The 19,509-nt window shown below is 39.9% G+C and overlaps 1 protein-coding gene, 3 non-coding genes and 1 pseudogene across 4 annotated transcripts; all 5 read left to right on the top strand.

Annotated features, from left to right (window-relative positions):
- The first annotated feature begins 2,971 nt into the window (after positions 1-2,971).
- On the top strand, positions 2,972-10,945 carry LOC118774088 (cytotoxic and regulatory T-cell molecule). The gene is made up of 11 exons (XM_036523217.1): positions 2,972-3,017; positions 5,036-5,182; positions 5,938-6,090; positions 6,346-6,465; positions 7,005-7,166; positions 8,129-8,224; positions 8,697-8,771; positions 9,247-9,321; positions 10,102-10,251; positions 10,568-10,672; positions 10,785-10,945. Exons 1-11 carry the CDS (start codon positions 2,972-2,974, stop codon positions 10,943-10,945), a joined length of 1,290 nt encoding a protein of 429 aa, XP_036379110.1.
- Positions 10,946-13,536: 2,591 nt separating this feature from the next.
- On the top strand, positions 13,537-18,513 carry LOC118774213 (annotated as a pseudogene).
- On the top strand, positions 15,919-16,015 carry LOC118775798. Its single transcript, XR_005004863.1, has one exon. It is a non-coding gene; the product is annotated as a small nucleolar RNA SNORD14 (small nucleolar RNA).
- LOC118775802 lies at positions 16,689-16,785 on the top strand. Its single transcript, XR_005004867.1, has one exon. It is a non-coding gene; the product is annotated as a small nucleolar RNA SNORD14 (small nucleolar RNA).
- On the top strand, positions 17,094-17,190 carry LOC118775799. Its single transcript, XR_005004864.1, has one exon. It is a non-coding gene; the product is annotated as a small nucleolar RNA SNORD14 (small nucleolar RNA).
- Positions 18,514-19,509: the final 996 nt, after the last annotated feature.

The following is a 19,509-nucleotide window of genomic DNA, read 5'->3' as shown; positions in this document are numbered from 1 at the left end:
TCTGATTGGTTCTTCCGCATCACTGGGATTTAGCGTTACATAAAATCCCCGGAAAAAAAGACATCCTGCTGAGATTAATGACTAAAATAGCACGAGCATATTCCAGTGCTTTCTGTGATCAACTGAGTTTGCTTCATTCACATGAGTTCGCATGGTTTCCCAAATTGCAGCCGTTATTTTCACAACATATTAAGTGTAGTCATATTGTTTTGCTCAAACTGTAAAATCAACCTTCATTGTTGTGACGTGACGATTTCATTAAAATACTGCGACGTTAGCTTTAAGAAATGTATCCTTTTAATGAACTAATAAAAGACGTTTTGTTGGAGGTGAGTGCCAATGTGGCAACAGAAATGCAGTTAACGAGGAATTGAACATGAAGCGAGTTGTTGAGTATGGCCTCATTTCATTTTGGGGGTAGAATGTTGGTAAGCGTGACCTACGCATGATAGACCTGAAACATGTTACACAGCCACAGGAATCTAGCTATATTGATGCTACCGAGTCGACCCTTCTCGTTATTTCCTGAACTTGGATCTGTTGTATAAAGAATTCCACTAGATGGCGTTGGATCTCAAGGGTTTTTTTTTTTGAGGGGGTGGGGGTGTAATTTCGAGCAGAGGTCATCATATGCTCTGTGTTTTCACGTCCCATGCTGCTGGTCATGTGTTTTACTCTACAATATTACGTAGTTCGTAGATGTGGAGTTTTATTTTTAAATGCATTATACACAACGAAAAAATATCATGAAATAGCAAATACCACTTATTACAGCAAATCAGATTTGTATCAGCTTGTTATTGCTGTATACACCATGAAAAAAAAAAAAAACAATAGGGCCACAGAATCAAAGTTATAGAGATTAAGTATCATCAACTACGTAAGCTGGAGACTGAGTACAAATACAAGGATCTTTATTTGACACTGTAGCAGTAACATCTGAAACAGAATTAGGTGAAGTTTGAAGTAGCAATGTTGTAATCAAAGGCATGTGTCTGAATTTTTTTTTTTAATGATTTTTTTTTCATCACCCATCTTGGCAACATCACAATACATGCTTCTGCTTCCCTTTTTTGGCTAAAGATTTTAACGCCCACACAGGCCTTAGTGTATATGCATGTTTGTGAACAGGCTTCAGTACCTTCAATTTGGCAGCAGATGACCAATGAAATTTGAGTTTTAGATAATAGCGAGTAGAACTTTATGTAATTTTGCGCTTTATGTAAAATAACAGAGGAAGAAGTCTGAACCATGAATTTTTTATACACACAGGATGTATCATGTTGTCACATGTGTCAACACTGCCCTTACTCTTAACTGTTTCAGTCTGATAGTGAAAGGATTACTTTCTGGTACCTTGGCACATGACCTTTATATTATGTAACCTTTATATTTAAAAATATAATAAACAGCTAAAGGAAGAAAGTTTCTTCTTTCAATTTAGCATCACTTTAGTTACCCAGACATACATGGACCAAAAAAAAGGGCTTTAGGTGAACAGCTAGTGTTTAGCAACGTGTGTGTACACTCACTCACATAAGTGTGAGTGAACAGCTAAGTGGGAGCAGCATTTTTACATTTTATTTATATTTACATTGTTTGGTATACATAACAATGGGGCTGGTGAGACTGCACACAACAGTACATAAATATAGTCTAAGGAAACAAACACAGTTTCAGATTGAGCCATCTATTGAAAGAGTCACCTTCTCACAAAACCAAAGAACTATTTAGGCTCAGCTAGCCTACCAGCACAGTCACACTAAAAAACAACAGACAAAGCTGTTTAGCTGTGTGCTGTTTTTCTCCAAACGATATGAAATATGTACGATTCAGATTCCTATACCAGTTCTGTAAGAGAATATGAGTTTTCTCTATAACCAATCAGACATTCTTATTTTTCTTCATAAACTGGAGCAAACTGGAATTATATGAAAGCAGTTTTGCTTGTGATGATGAATTTTGTCCTCTACTGTGCTATACATTCTATGATATCCTTCTGAAAGCAAAGCAGATCTTTATGTCTGTAAATGAAGGATGCAGGTCAGAAAAGAAATCACAAATTGTTCTAGAGGATGAGGACAATCTTTTTAAATCTGGTATATCTAAAATTATTGAGAGTGATCATCCCTACAGTGGATTTTTTTCCCAACTGTATTTATGATTATAAAAAGATCAGTTTTAAAACACAGCTGTACAAGATTTGGTGGTAGTAAAAACAGATACAAAATGGAGTTAAAGATTGAACTGTCTTACAGCAACGATCATCCTGTGAACCATTTGTATGGCTACATTTTTACTGGAAGAGAGCAATTGTGGTAAAGCACCAAAGTCAAAGACACAATAGCAGTATCCTCTCTGTGAGACAATACCATTGACATTTAAATCCAAATTATAGTGGTGGTCAAATAGTGAATCATATTTTTTTGTTTACTTACTTACTTATCCTATTAGGTGATGAATTGACTGACTCTTCATTTCCCTTTTAAGGGGAAAGAAACAGTTTCATACCGACAAGTCTGATAAATGTCTTGAAAGAACATTTTTTTGACTATGGTCACAACAAATGACTTAACAATATTTTGTTCTAAAGGTAATTTTAAACCATAATGTAAATGTAAATTAAACTAATAATGTAAGGATGTATTTAATTTGAACAATATATATATATATATATATATATATATATATATATATATATATATATATATATATATAATCATCATCAAAGCCTCAGTTGATCTATCAAATTAAACTATCAGTGAGTCAGTGAGAGCAAAAAATAGTATATTGTTGCATCTTGGGGGAGCAATATAAATGGCTAGTATGGGATCCCATATTTAGTGTTTGACGAAACTTTTTTTGTACTGAGTGGAAACCCCATGTCGTTTGAGGTGATGTCATGGAAGTGGTATAAAGTCAGAGGAAGTGTCTGTGACAGTTCAGATCAGAGCTGACTGACTGTGCAGACATGACACTGAGGCTACAGATTTGCCTTCTGCTTCTTGTTGCCAGCGGTGAGTAGAATGCTCTTTTCTGTGCAACAAGCCTTTTCATCAGACAGGTTTGGATTTGGAAGCTTTTGCATTAGACATGCCAGTTATCGCAGTTGAAGGAGAGCATAATATTGCTGGTTGCTATTTTGCATGTTTGTCTTAAATGTCTGGGTACTACAAGGGAAGCCAGCATTCTTCTTACTAGGCACCAGACAACTTAGGGGTCTCTGCGGGGTCTGCATCATATTATATGTAATGATGGATTTTTATTCTCATACTTTATTTATTACTTGATTTATATATTGTTTACTCTATACAATGTTTCTCAAAGTTTTAGAACTGCATTATGAGTACATTTAGTTTTGGCAAAACTCGTGAAAGCAGACATACTCTAAGTACTATGATTTTAAACCAATACTTGATATCACAAGACTGTTCATCTTCATTCGATTCATGTGAATTTGCTGCTGGTAAGGGCACAGTGTTGTACATGTGGAGGCGATATAGAATTTTTAAAAGGTGGTCTTGTGAACAACCACTCTAATGAACAGATATTCATTTGAAATATGTTTTTTTTCATTAGACTCTGGTATCAGCTCTCTGATAGAGCCTCACTGACTACAACCATCATTGCCTAAAGCCAAATCAATGAACACAATGAACAAACATACTTCATAATTAACTAAATCTGCTCTGTCATCTGAGAATGTGCAGTCATTTCTACATTTCTGTTTAGATGATATTGGTGGTTTGATGCGCAGTGTGGTGTAGGGGTTAGGGTACTAGGGCCTGAACAAGTTTTGCAATCGAGCTGTATAAGTGGGTTACAGAATGTGTAACATGCAACATTGCAGCCACTGTAAGGTACTCATGCTGTTGGCACAGTATATATGTTTATTCATTCTTCTTTATTCAACTATTTGAATTTTGGGATATACAAAAAGATGAAAATGATAAAACACTCAAGAGAAATTTGAAGGGGCACTAGTTTTCATAAGAGGACATAACCTTGATGATCGTCATTAGTGTACATAATGAAGATTCAACCACTACAGCATGACATTCAGCCTATGACTAATATTACACACAGTGTGTGAGAAACACTGACCTGCCCACAGCAAAATATTCCAGTGCAGGCCAGCAGTGGGTGTTAGGAGCCCCCACAGCAGAACAACAAAGGGAAAGCGACTTAGAGAACTAACAAAGAAAAGGAGCTAAAAAAAAAGCCCTTCAGAGCGAGTGCTCAAATATGGGCATGCTTCTCTATTTGTGCCTTGCTTTTGCTTTCAAGTGTCTCATGTGATGAGCCCCTCTCTGCACCACAAGGCTTCCTGTTGCAGTGGGTCTGCAAGTGAAATTAGAGGCGGTCTCTCTTCACTGTGTATGCAGTGGGAGACTTGTGACAAATATAATTTCTGTTTGAGGCAGACAGCCCCCTGTCTCTCTCCCCCCGCTGTCTCCGCCACCCTCCCACCACTCATTCGATCTGTGCGCACCGCCTTTGCTTTCCATCGCACCCCCTTTGCCCTGGCTCTGTGGGCAGTGCTGTGAATCATAGCGGTGCTCGGCTTGTACGGCCTTACTGTACGGACGCCTCTGCTGATGAATCACCCCTCGCCCCTCTGTATCTAAGGCCCCAGCTGCCTCCACACTGACCCGAGCCTCACTGTTCACACAGCGTCTGTTCTACCAAACTGTTTTTTTCTCTGTGTGGCCGCTGAGGACGTATCGCGAAGGGTTTTGCATTTGTTTCAGTGTCTCTAAAAATGGAATGTTGTCACAAATAACCCCAATGGTTTCTTGGTCTTCACTTTGTGGGTAAACACAGCATACACTTAGTCACTTAATGTTGCACTTCCTTTATGATGTACAGCACATGAAGCAAGCAGATTTATCTGAAATAGCCATGAACAATGTTGATTTCTTCCATCATGACGCATTATATCTGAACTGAACCCCCCACTGCATCCAGATATGATTTAGACTTCTTTTAATATCAGCTTGGTAAAGCATTGCCTTAACCTCCCATCTCTTTGCAGGTCTGGCAGAGCTTTTGGCAACCGAGAACTTAACGGTGATAGAGGGTCAAACACTAATCCTCAGGTGCTCAAATGTCAATGATGACAGTGACCATCTGGAATGGAAAAATCCACACGGGTTTGTGATATTCTTCAACACCCATAAAGGTGAGGTGGGAACCATTGTACATCTCATAGCTGTGTATATTTTTTCTTCTCTGTGTGAGAGATATTTTACATCAGTTTTCTCACTGCAATCTGGTTTTTTTACACTTCCTTTGTTTACAAGAAAATGTCTTTGTTCTCCAAACATTAGAGAAATTCTAGAGGAAACTTGTCTTTATGTATCGCAAGAGTACCTCATTGTGCGAATGTTCCATCCAAAGACTTGTTCATATTTCCAGTCAAAATATAGAACCCAATTTTGTACATAGATACATCTAGACATGGTAAGAAAAAAAAAACACAAGCATGACCAAAGCATGGTCATAAACCAACCAATTCCAATCAACCAATAATATTTATAGCAATAAAGATTCATTTGATTTAAAATGTGAAAAACACACCAGTTAACTTCTCCATTAGTATGAACTCTGGGAGCATGTAACCAAGTTATTCATAGGGCCAAATCTGAAAACCTTGCTATGCATTCAGGATCATGGTCCATCATGCCTCTACAACAATGCCTCAGACAGGAAATCTTTGACTTGACATTGTAACCTTACTTTATAAGTGGTCGTGTGGTGTCAAGTACAGACGTGTATGAAGAAAGAGTTTCACAGTAGGTAAATGGAGGAGACAAAACTGGTCTTTTTGGAATGTATTCTCCCTCAGCATCTGCAGTGAGGATTTTCTGGCTCGAAAGTTCTGCAGATGTGGTGCAGAATGCTCAGCAGCTGTGGTCTTGTGCTCTTGATTTACAGCTCTGAAGGACAAACGCTACAGGATCGTCACATTTTCCCGTTCAGAATATACAATAAGCCTGTCTGATGTCAGCTTTAAAGATGGAGGCCTCTACACCTGTTTACAATACACGGGTGTTGTCACAGCAAAGCGGTTCAAAGTGACAGTTTTAGGTAAAAAAAAATCTTACTCATGTAATACTGTGTATTTTGTTCGCTAAATGATCGCTTATAGTTTTGTTTTTTGTTTTTTTTTTTTAGAATTTCAGTATATTCCAGCATATGCCCGCATAACAAATTGCACTGAAAAAAATAGTATGAAAGATCATGTAGCTGAATATGAATGCAGATCACTTTTCCAAGATTGTATGTATGAATCAAGCAGATTAGGCCAAATATTGAAATAAGATGTCTACTGTTACTGTCAAGGTTTCCCTAAACTGGAGGTAACTGAGCATGATGGCAAGACCGCGATCAAATGTTCTGCACACTCAAACTACCCTCCCCCCAAAATATCTTGGCTTTTTGAAAGTGGATTAGAAATTGATGGTAAGTACTGAATGAATTGTCTTGTGTAATGGTTGAACATTTTTACATGGATTACACTTACTTTAAAACATGTGCAATTTTGTCACTGGAACAGCTTTATTTGTTGATGTGTGATGACAAGGAATGAAAACAAAATGGACAAAGATCAAACATATTGCATGTTGGTAATAATTTTTAAATTAATACAATATAAGAGTCTCTATTTCTATAATTGTTCTTTTTTAGATAATAGTGGCTAAACTTCCCTTTACAAAATAAATGTATAAGATCTGAGAAGAAGAAGATAGCTGGAAATGTGACAATGTACCAAAATAGAGAAATGAGGCAAAAGAACAATAAACACCCTGAGTGAATCCCCTACACCTCTTGCCAGTTCCCATCTAAAGTAACAGAACTGAAAGTCTGTTTTTCCCCACTAAAGGTCAGGAAGGGGCAGCATTAAGACACTAATTGTGACCATGATTATAATTCAGTAGCAGTAGCAGTTGTAGCATTACAGGTGTGAGAATGACTGGTGTGTGTACTTTTCCTTGATTTAGCTCCTCCCCAGCACCACTGTGAGGACAGGCACACTGAATGCTCCTCGGTGGACGTTCTGCTAGTCCAGTCTCACAGGAGGCGTGTGACTGTGAAATGTGTTGTTCGCCACCAAGCCTTGTACAAGTCACACCTGATGAACTTCATATCCATTAGAAAAGATAGTAAGTGTGTGTTTTACATTTCACTAATATATTTGTTTTTGTTTTGTGGGTTATTAGTCATACTCGTAGTTCCACCAAATCCACCTAATTCAAAACGCATCCCATGTGGACTAATCTAACCTATGGTTTCTAAACCTTCATTAAACCTCAGTAGCATTTATCAAAGTATCAAAATCCATATTTATGTCTGAGTTTAGCTTGAATGGACCCACATAAATTTGGGAGACTTCTACAGGACATCTAATGGCCCATCTCTATTCATTGTTTAAAGCACAATCACAGTGTGTGACGGAGTGCCGTCACTACGGTTGAGTATGTGCTCTGAGTGCCATACCAACGAGCCTGGCTCTTTAGCATTGCGGTCAAATTTGCATGTTTGGTACCCTGTAGACCTGGGTTCAAGGCCGGGCGGGGTGACTGCTCTCACCCTTTGCTACACAGTGACAATCTCAACATCTGTTATGAATGCAAAGAGTGCGCTTCTCCCTCAGATGGTCACTTTCAGGAACAGGAAGTGAGAGGCATGTGGTTTTGTGGCCTGAGTGCTGGGGAAAGCACAATCCATTACGTGCCCTTTGGTATTTTCCCCTCAGATCTAGAATTCTTTACAGTGACATTCTGGTGATGGACTTTTGACATTGGTCATATGATTTAAAGCTGAAGTGCATACTTAACTATTTTGTACAAAGACAAGACATTACAGTGAACATTACATTACATGCTAATAAGCTTCATGCTAGTACTTGCAGTCAACCATGTTACTGTGATCAGTGCTGTACTTTTTCCTCTGTGTAGCAGTATTCTCAGTCTGAGGATCTTGGTACATTACATACACCATAATATACTTGTATTTCTATATATCAGTTTTTTGAAAACATCACACTATGTTATATAATGAACTGTACTTAAAAATCCTCCATGTGCCTCTTGATGTGTAACACTAAGTCTCATGTTTCTTGTAGTTGCAGAAGAAGCAGTCTCAGCTGCAACAGCAGGATACTGGCCCAGCACAGGTAGTACAACAGCGTTAACCACAGACCCCAACTCCAGCAATGACGGTGAGTAGAAGCGTTCCATTCATACAGACTGCATTTGTTAAACATCTGTTTCAAAAACGACTGCAAATATGTGCTATGAAAAATATTTTATATGCTGCCTTTCATTCATTTTTTATTTACGCACAAGTATATAAAAAATGTCAGGTTTTTCCTAAAGAGATAAAGAATTCTAAAATGTTGTAGGAATATTAGGCAATGGAGGACATTTTTCCAAGAACAACACAATAATCAAAAAACATTTATTTTGATTATATTTAACATAAAATGTGTTAGGTAATACCGCAAATGTATTGTCTGCGTATCTGAAACATGTGCATCACCAGATAGTACTGGGTACATTTCAATTCATAGGTTGTCTCACCACCTAGTGGAGAAGGTGTAGATTCAACTCCACAATATTCTGTGAGGAGGAAATGGTCATAGCTAGTGTTCTGATTGAGAACTGTATCTGAATATATTAATATCTTTGCAGAGGTGACCTCTCCCTCACTAGCAGGGACCACTGAATCAGCATTAACAAGCATCAGCACCAGCTCCAGTGATAGAGGTAAAGACTGCCTCAGTGTCTTCAATGCTGCTATTTGTTCACCACAGTTCACCGCTCAGACATTTGTGTTGGGTCAGTTATACCTAATGTACACACTTCTGCCCAGTTGTAGCTGAAGAAGTCAGTTGCATGTCAGATGTTTTTTGGAACATAAATCCAGGAAGGCTATTTTGGAAGTGCTGCATAGAATGATGTATGATATCAAAAGTATACGTACAATTCAGAGGTGTTTATGTCTATTACCTGTCCATATTGCAAATAAAAATCGGTAAAATAAGGCTTTAAAAATATTTCTTTTGTTTTACCCTATTTGAAAAAAATGTGCAATATCAGGTTATTTTAAATTAAATTCATGAGTTTTCCTGCCATCTGGTGGTGAAAATGTACACCTACAACTTCTGTAATAATGAAATACACAACTACAATTCACTTCCCTGAGTAGGAAATTTACTTGAATGTCTCAATATTTTTGCAGATGAAGCCTCTCCATCAGTAGCTGTGACCACTGAATTAACATTAACAAACACCAGCACCAACTCAAGTACTGAAGGTAAGGATTGACTCAATCTCTGATGCAGTACTTACATTTACATTTATTCATTTAGCAGACGCTTTTATCCAAAGCAACGTACAAAAGTGCATATAGTAGTCAAACAAGCACAAGGGCAAGATGTGTACAGGTGATACAATGCAGATATTGCTGAAGCTGAGCACAAGGTCAGTGTAGCGAGACAGAACTAATCTGATCTAAGGTTACATATATCAAATACAGTCACTGGGACAATAAAGTGCCGCTATACTACCTAAGCAAAAACGTGCTACATATACAAGGTCAGAGATAGTGCTATAAGTACAAGCCAAGAGTCTTAGATTTACAAGGTCAAATGGCAAGGGTATCAGTCCAGGTAGAGGCTGAAGAGGTGTATTTTACATTAGATTAGATTCAACTTAATTGTCATTGTGCAGAGTACAGGTACAAAGCCAATGAAATGCAGTTAGCATCTAACCAGAAGTGCAAAAGAATAGTATTATTTACAGATAAGTGCAGGTAAAAGTAAGTACTACAGTATAAGTGATGCTATATCTTACAGTATGTACAGTGTTTTCCACTCCTTGACACAGATAAATCCTTTGTTAAGTATAAATTCATATTAAAAGATTTGTGTTAAAGTTGGACATTTTATAAATAACAGAATTGCACAAATGTTCATCAATATCCACTCTCAATAAACACATTGTAGGGTGTTCAAATGTGCCCATGGGCCTTTGTTTGAATTGAGAGGAGTGGAGATCAGTTGGGTAACTGTGATGTTGACATTGTCATTCTTAGAGAACCAGAATGAGTGGGACAAAAGGAGCAACAAGAGGCAAAGCTCCTCGACACTCATCCTGTTGGTGACGTGCCTCATCCTCGGCCTACTGGTGGTGGTCATTTTCTTTGCAATCAAGCTGAGGCGAGCTCATGCCCTCTGGAAGAAAGGTGAGTGAAAACAAATGAAGCTGATGCCGCTATGTCTTAATAGGCCTGGGCATTTTTTTTATTGAGCTTACGTTTTACAATCTACATATGCTTCTCAGCTGTCTAAAGTTGGCACTGCAATACCCGCAAAAGTCATGTAAGTTCAACCACCAAAAAAACGATACATTCAAAAATGGATGCAATTGGGAAATACTCCATTATTTTGGGTACATGTGTCCTTCTGTTCATATACAGCAGTGTGTTTCTGTTGCAGTGTTTCTCTTCTCTTGTTTTTTCATTATTACTATTCTGGAAATCTTCATCTCTCTCATTACAGAAAATGAAGATTCAGAACAATCTCTGGAGAGCAATAAATCAAAATCAAGCAATGAAGAAAGGCAGTCCCAAGAAAGGAGATGCCAGATTAGTGTCATTAACCCAGGTAATTGGCTGCATTTGACAGCTAAGGACAGTTATTTCCCTTGTATGCCTATAAAACAAACTGATAGCTTGGGGAAACAATCTGCAACTTTTTTCTTTGCATTTCTTTGTAGGATTTCGTAACACAAACTTCACGAAATACATAGTTGAGGAACCTCCAAAAAATGAGTCAGCAGCAAATGCAAAAGGTGAAGAGACACCCCAAATTCAGGGTGACCACCCCAACCCACGTGAAGTGGTAACAAGTCCACGGATAAGGGAAACAGAACTATAGGAGATGCCATTGGACATGTCTACAAGGATGTAACCTGTGAATCTGCTGCACATTTGGACATGAACTATGATTATGATCAGCAGATTTGCACTGGACATCAATCAAGCTGCTATCATCTGTCACATCTTGTTTTGCAACACTGATTGCAAAACGATCAATGCATGGGGCAAAAATTTACATCAGATAATGAAGATTGTACTGCTGGTCAGTTCCTTCAGAACAGAAGCAATAGACTCTTGTAACCCCTCCATAAAGTGACAGAGTAATGAGTCTTATAAGAAGATTGTTTCATTTTGTCATGGTATTTGTGTGAACAATTAATTTATTTTTTATACTGTTACCAATGTAATTGTTGTAATAAATTTGTATTAGTTTCATTTAAGCAGCTCTTTGTGATATTTTTGGTCACCATGCAAGACAATGTTATTTATTTTTCAAGTGTCCAAAATTTTAAAATTTCAAAATGTTTTCTGTTTATTAATAGTGTGATGCAAGTTGACGATTTGGGTAAGTGTCTGCCTATTTTTAAAGGCTAAATGTTGGCTTTGGTAGGTTTACATGAAGTTATCAGTTGGAAATTTGAGCTGAAAAACCTTACCATAAACCTCATTTGTATGAGGAATTTAAACACTGAAAATAATGAGTGTCCCAAGGTTTTTTTTGCCTCCAAGACCGTTGTGTCACCTCACCTTGTCGCTTCCGAAGAGCAGGTTTTTCCACAGGGCTTGCTAGCGATTTGCCAAAAGTGTTTCAATGTGACCATTTCTGCAATAGGCTGCAGCAGCAGTAGCAGTACACAACATCTTGGTTTATGGACGGGGCACAATTCTCCCTGTTTGATTAACGTGCAGACATCAAGACCACGATGCACGATTCCCGTCAGAAGTGTTACACCACCCATGCAGTTCTACTCCTTCAGGCATTTTGACATATGAGGCAACAAGGAAGCCATAAATTAAACAGCGATTGATACCACAGTCAGCCTGGAGTCGCCAACAAACAAGGTTACCGACCCTGAGCTCATTTACGTACAGAATGGAGTCGAGGAAAAGTGATATAAACTCGTTTGCCTGTTGTAACATCGGACAATAAACACGATTTGGCCATTTGTTCAGAGGTACTGAACTCTCTCTTAGTCATGATTTGTCTAATTATCTTCACATTAGCCTCTCAGCTACTGCTTGTTGAAGTTAACGTCCTCCTTATTGTGGTAAAATTAGGAATTTTTCAAAGAAAGCAAAAAGAAAATCATGTGAATTACTTCTTTTTACTCTTGCACTAGAGAGTAATACACACACACAAAACATCACTGCCGCCTCAACGTAGCACCATGATCCTATCCATCCGCCCGGAAGTTGAACAAAACGTCATACCACGAGGTTTAAATCACACTGGAACAATGTGATCGTGGAACAATAAAACGATAATGCCAATCTTTAGCACCAAATTCTGGTACTGAAGTAGATGACGTCCTCAGTTCTCTCTAGGCTCTGCAGCTCTGTTCTGCGACTGACAAAGAGACGGCGTGTGTAACAATAGGCAAAACAGCACGGCTAAGGACATTTTGTAGCTTTTTGAGCTAGTGGCCTGGAGGTGGTCATAAAGATCGTGCCAATGCTATCTGGGAAGTAAAATGGTGTAATCTACGTCAGTCTGCGCTGTAGAGCAGGTTATTGGAACAGTGTAGAGCAGGAGGCACCTCAATCTAAATCAAGGAATTAGGACTCGGAGCTGCTTACATTAACAACCATCGTTATCGTTACCCTGCTGTTTCCGCCATCTGTTTGTCGGTGTGCTCACCGCAATGCTGTTGAAATACGATGAAGAAATTCGCATGGTGACTCTGCTAATTGTAGATCTCGAACTAGCTAGCTAGGTGGAAGTCGATAACAGTGGGTGATAACATACTGCCTTATGCCTTATAAACCTGGAAGTTAGCAAGCTAGGTTAACGTGAAAACATGTTGTATTCAACCTGGAAAATATTAGGCTGCATAAAATATCCCATTAAAATTTGCAGTGCCAAGCCCTTGACGCAAATTTGTGAGATTCTAGTCTTCACTTTTACAGATTGAAAGTGAAAATATTTAGGCTTTAATGTCTTTAAATTTAACCACCCTATTATTGAAATATTGCCACGACACACTTAGCTAGCTATTTAACTTAAACTCTACGTATTTATCTGAGTAGTGCGGATGTGAATGTGTGAATATCTAAACCAATTTATAACTCGTTACAGTTTACCTAATAACACAACGGGAAATTGCAACGCGGGCCTTTATATTAACATTACTAATGTACAGGACATCCGCTTAGATATTCGGTTGACTATTTCTATTTAATTCGTTTTATAGTTCATCTCATTTTCACGTCAAAGTAACAACAAAATGGAACCATCCAAATGAATACAGTAATGTTCGGGCTATAATCTGCAAGATTAACAAAGGGAGAGGAACTGCGGAAGGCTCACGATGTGACAGTGACGAATGCAAACGGCGGCTATGCGTCCGATTGGTGCGTTTAGGGCTGCCGGTGAAACCCCTAGGCTCACGATTGGTCGGTTAACCGGCAATATATACGTTCCAGAATATTCCACGGTCCTTTCTCTATTATAAGGCAAGGTAGAGGAAGCGTCCTCCATTGTTCAACTCCAGGGACCATCGAGATCAGTTTCCTCGTCTACATCTGTTTTTGGTGAGTAGTTAAGCACAGTCAACCGTACATGCGTACCGCGCCAGATTATTTTTCGGGTGCTTTTGATTGTAGCTCACACATTAATGCGAGTTTTAAACGAAGTCAATAGCTATCTATAAAAAACCAAAATGCACTTCAGACCATTTACGGCGAGGAAGCCGGTGTCCGCCAGCTAACGTTACTTGTCCGTCGAAAGCGAACGGTAACGTTTTGACGCTCGCTTTCAGTTATTTAAACGGCTAATTCAAAGAGCGAACTCGAGCGTCTTAGAAATCGTATACGTGCGACGCTGTCATGAATACCGTTTGCCAATTTACTACACCTCACTGATTACATTTCTCTTAGTAGGTAAAATGGCTAATTTGGCAAGTGTTCGTGCAAAATGGCGAGCACAAGGTAGTTAAAGTATATGTTTATATATGTTTAGGGGACATTGATGTAGTTGGCGCAAAGCGTGACTATTTAAGTTAACATGTCGATGGTTTCAACGGCTTTTAACCCGTTAAATGTCACGGTACTATACGGAACGTTTGTCCAAAGTGGTAGCTGATCGTTTGCTTTCGTTAGATCGTTGAGAATATCACAGAAACGTGACGTTACGCAATGCCGTTTGTCTTTCGGATTGAGGCATCTGACGTGTGGCGGTGGAATGTTCTTATTGCACGCCCTCGGGGTACTTTCGCGCCTTGGGCGAGTGAGTGTCACGTGTGTGGGGAAACGCAGTTATTTGACGGACAAAATATCGGACATAAAAGCAAAGGTCATCGATCAGTGGCTAACCGAAGCATCCTACTTACTAAATTGTCCCGCTATTAAATAGAAACCTAGAAAAGATTTGCTTTGACTCAGCTGTTAAGTCATAGCCGAACAGGGTACCGAAACTCAGAGGGGACGTATCTAAGTCGTGATTGGTTTGCGTAAGCTTCGTAGCAACGCCTGTTTCGCTCAATTCAGTGTGAAGATCCGCTTCACCTTTATTCGTTCATCCACATCCTTCGAAATGCGGCAAAGTTTCACAGTTCCTCAGTTACACAGTTCATGATGTTTGTATACCTGTATCAGGCGCAGTTATTTCTCTTAGTTACCCTAAAGTCGTTTCATGGTAGAGAAAATCCACGTTGCGCTTGTTGCATGGTATTGTAATGTGCAGTACTGGCTATATATAGTGTGTTGGCTAGATCTTCAGTCAAACCATTTCTGATTTTTATGCATAGCCCCATCCACTTGACATATAAGTGTGCGGCTTTATTGCATTGCGGCTCATTTTTCTTTTTAGGTATCCACCATGTCCAAGGGACCAGCTGTTGGTATTGATCTGGGGACAACCTACTCCTGCGTAGGTGTTTTCCAACATGGCAAAGTTGAGATCATTGCCAATGACCAGGGCAACAGGACCACACCCAGCTATGTTGCATTCACTGACTCAGAGCGCCTGATTGGGGATGCAGCAAAGAATCAGGTTGCAATGAACCCCACCAACACAGTGTTTGGTAGGTATATGGTCTGATGCAACTAATACTTAAATCCACATACTCTGCTCTGTAACGGGGGCTCTAATTAGCCACATTTGTTAGGCCAGTTGTCTGTGCGGTTTGTTGCTAATGGCTTTTGTCTTTCAGATGCCAAGAGACTGATTGGTCGCAGGTTCGATGATGGAGTTGTTCAATCAGACATGAAGCACTGGCCATTCACAGTCATCAATGATTCCAGCCGTCCTAAAGTCCAAGTAGAATACAAGGGTGAGACCAAATCGTTCTACCCAGAGGAAGTTTCATCAATGGTGCTGACCAAAATGAAGGAAATTGCTGAAGCCTACCTGGGAAAAGTAAGTGTGTGGGTTTTTTTTGGTATAGTAATTAATTCAAGCTGGGATCAAAACAAAATTGTTCATATTTACCATTACAGTGATGTGTATATTAAGCAGCGGTTCTGATTTTGTCTGCAGACTGTTACCAATGCAGTTATTACCGTGCCTGCCTACTTCAACGATTCTCAGCGTCAGGCTACGAAAGATGCTGGAACAATTTCTGGCCTGAATGTTCTGCGGATCATCAATGAACCAACTGCTGCTGCTATTGCGTACGGTTTGGACAAGAAGGTAACTGCATTGCATTTGTCTGATTGACAGTCTATTTGGTGTTTTAAATGGGCATGTCACTATCAGATTTTTCAGTTTAAGACCATATCAGTTCATATGTTTGGTGTTAAATGACAAAATACATTTGTGCTAAATGTGAGTACATAATTCCATCTCTAGACATTTAAGAAGTCCATAAATGTTCGCTGTGATGAAGTTGATTCCTAAGCCATTCGTAGTTTCCACCAGAGGTTGAAAGACCAGAGATGGCCCAAGTACCTTCCTTGGATGTCTGAGCGAATATTTACAATATTTCAATTGGCCACATTATTGTTTTTCGCAAAGAAATTTAAATCCCTTAAATTTTCCCAGGTTGGTTCTGAAAGAAACGTCCTCATCTTCGATCTTGGTGGTGGCACTTTCGACGTCTCCATCCTGACCATTGAGGATGGAATCTTTGAGGTGAAGTCCACTGCTGGTGACACCCATCTGGGTGGGGAAGACTTTGACAACCGCATGGTCAACCACTTCATTGCAGAGTTCAAGCGCAAGTACAAGAAGGACATCAGCGACAACAAGAGAGCTGTTCGCCGTCTCCGCACCGCCTGTGAAAGAGCCAAGCGCACCCTGTCCTCCAGCACTCAGGCTAGTATCGAAATCGACTCCCTGTACGAGGGCATCGATTTCTACACCTCCATCACCAGGGCTCGTTTTGAGGAGCTGAACGCTGACCTGTTCCGTGGCACCCTGGACCCTGTGGAGAAGTCCCTCCGCGATGCCAAGATGGACAAGGCCCAGATCCATGACATCGTCCTGGTGGGCGGCTCTACTCGTATCCCCAAGATCCAGAAGCTGCTGCAGGACTTCTTCAATGGCAAAGAGCTCAACAAGAGCATCAACCCTGATGAGGCTGTAGCCTATGGAGCAGGTAATTTTTATTCTCAACATACGTTCAATAAATTTCCATATACTCTTGCTATGATGAAGTTGACTCCTAAGCCATTCGTAGTTTCCACCAGAGGTTGAAAGACCAGAGATGGCCCAAGTACCTTCCTTGGATGTCTGAGCGAGTACATGGAGGGTTTATCAAACTGAACTAAGATTTCAATGTGAATAATGGCCTTCTCCATATCTACAGCTGTCCAGGCTGCCATCCTGTCTGGAGACAAGTCTGAGAATGTTCAGGACCTGCTCCTGCTGGACGTGACACCTCTGTCCCTGGGAATTGAGACCGCTGGTGGTGTCATGACTGTCCTGATCAAACGCAACACTACCATTCCAACCAAGCAGACCCAGACCTTCACCACCTACTCCGATAACCAGCCCGGTGTACTCATTCAGGTGAGGAGGCGGCTTTGGGATTTCAAGATTTCTTTGTTCGCTATGATGAAGTTGATTCCTAAGCCATTCGTAGTTTCCACCAGAGGTTGAAAGACCAGAGATGGCCCAAGCACCTTCCTTGGATGTCTGAGCGAGCATTTACAATGAACAGTCCTTTTGATGTCATGTCAAGCGTCAGTTGTGTGTTCATGACATGTCATTACAGCAGTGTTATAAACCTTTTTTATATTGAAATTCTTTGCAGGTCTATGAAGGTGAGAGAGCCATGACTAAGGACAACAACTTGCTGGGCAAGTTTGAGCTGACTGGCATCCCCCCTGCTCCCCGTGGCGTTCCTCAGATCGAAGTCACCTTTGACATTGATGCCAACGGCATCATGAATGTCTCTGCAGTTGACAAGAGCACGGGCAAGGAAAACAAGATCACCATCACCAATGACAAAGGTGAGGTTCTATATTGTCTGTTATACAATTTAGGTTGAATATTCTTTGGTTTCCTATGTGCATAGCATACGAAATGATCCAATTTTCTCCTTTGTGACCACCAAACAGGTCGTCTCAGCAAGGAGGACATCGAGCGCATGGTCCAGGAGGCCGAGAAGTACAAGGCCGAGGATGACGTGCAGCGTGACAAAGTTTCTGCCAAAAATGGACTTGAGTCTTACGCCTTCAACATGAAATCCACCGTTGAGGATGAGAAACTGAAGGGCAAGATCAGCGATGAAGACAAACAGAAGATCCTGGACAAATGCAATGAAGTCATCAGCTGGCTGGACAAGAACCAGGTAAGTGGAAGTCTTTAAGTTTTAAGTCTTGTTTAACACCATTGTTTAACACCTGCCTCAGTTATGCTACTATTTCCATTCACCTTTTTTTTTCCCCTTTTTCCAGACTGCTGAAAAGGATGAGTATGAGCACCAGCAGAAGGAGCTGGAGAAAGTGTGCAACCCCATCATCACCAAGCTCTACCAGAGTGCCGGGGGCATGCCAGGAGGAATGCCGGAAGGCATGCCTGGTGGCTTCCCAGGGGCTGGTGCTGCACCCGGCGGTGGATCCTCTGGACCAACCATCGAGGAAGTCGACTAAACCATTCCATGTCTGTTATCAGCTACCTCTTTCTGTCGAGAGCAGTGTTTACGGTAGCATGTTCTGCTCTCTGTGGCACAGGCTAACAAAAGTATATGCTTACTACAGTCTTGATCACTGAATTTCAGTCTGAATGTCAGGTTGGCCAGTGCTTTAAAAGCCTCTGCTACAGTGCAAGTTAGAACAGAGGATAAAAACAGGGATCAAAAAACAGCATTTTCAAAGTGCATTAAACTTTTGTTTCATTTATTTCAGCTGCGTTAAGCAGCTAGTTTTTTTTTTCCCCCCACATGGAATCTTTTTGTATTCCTGCCAACAGTCTGCTCCCTACCACAAAAATGCCTCTGAAAATAAAGTCTTTTCTCCTCTGTGCACTTGATTTCAGTCCAAGATTATTTTCAGATGTGATTGTCCTACCGTTATTTAATCATATCCTTTCTGGGGTGTTTTGTGTACATAGTGAAAGATCCTTAGGCTACACCAGGTGGGTTTGACTGAAATAGTTGCTCTTGTCAATTAACGCTATCCACCTGTCCCACGTGGCAAAGAATCATAGGGAATATAGCCTCAAATAACCTTGGATAGCTTGAGGTCTTGCTCCTTAAAACATTTAAATCTACCATTTAATATGAACGCAAGGAAGTAAGATACAAAGCCATAGAATTGCACAATAAATGGCCACACTACGGGTCAGTTTGTGCCTTTTACATCTTAAGCTATGTCTCCACTAATTTTTCTTACGTATTACAACCTTGTTTCCTAAAAATTCTAATATGCCTAATTATATCTGGCCTACATCTGCATGTGTTTATACTATCCTCTTGCAAAGCATAGTGGGCGATACCAATTAGACAAGCACATTGTAAGCCACTATCCCATTGGAGGATTTTCCTATATTTAATTTCGTGAGAAATTCAACAGCTTTTTTCAGGCTTAAGTGAAATTAAAACAAACCTATAGCATGACAAGATAGATTCAGATAGTAAGATAAGGTAAGGTGTTACCATGGTTCATGGTTGAAATTCAAACACTGGACACCGTTGATGCATAATGCTAGAACAGGAGGAAATTATTGGATCTATAACTGCATTTCAGTTATATGCAAAATACCTCCTTAAATTTGTAAAGCAATATGGGACATATCACGCGTAGCTAAAGTGGGTGAGATGATAATATCCTATCTGAGAGTTTTGACTTCAGAAATATCACTGACAGGTATGTTAATTTCAATATTATTTCTTTGAACATAAACATACATAAAGCAACCCAACTTGATATCCTTTGTTTTATTCATCAAATGATATTTTATTTCAGATATAATGTAATAGTGTTTTATTTTTATCTGCAAACACCAATATAGCTATATCA

Source organism: Megalops cyprinoides, chromosome 3 (assembly GCF_013368585.1).
Source record: "Megalops cyprinoides isolate fMegCyp1 chromosome 3, fMegCyp1.pri, whole genome shotgun sequence".
Classification (NCBI taxonomy): Eukaryota; Metazoa; Chordata; class Actinopteri; order Elopiformes; family Megalopidae; genus Megalops; species Megalops cyprinoides.
This window is presented reverse-complemented; position numbering and strand designations above follow the sequence as displayed.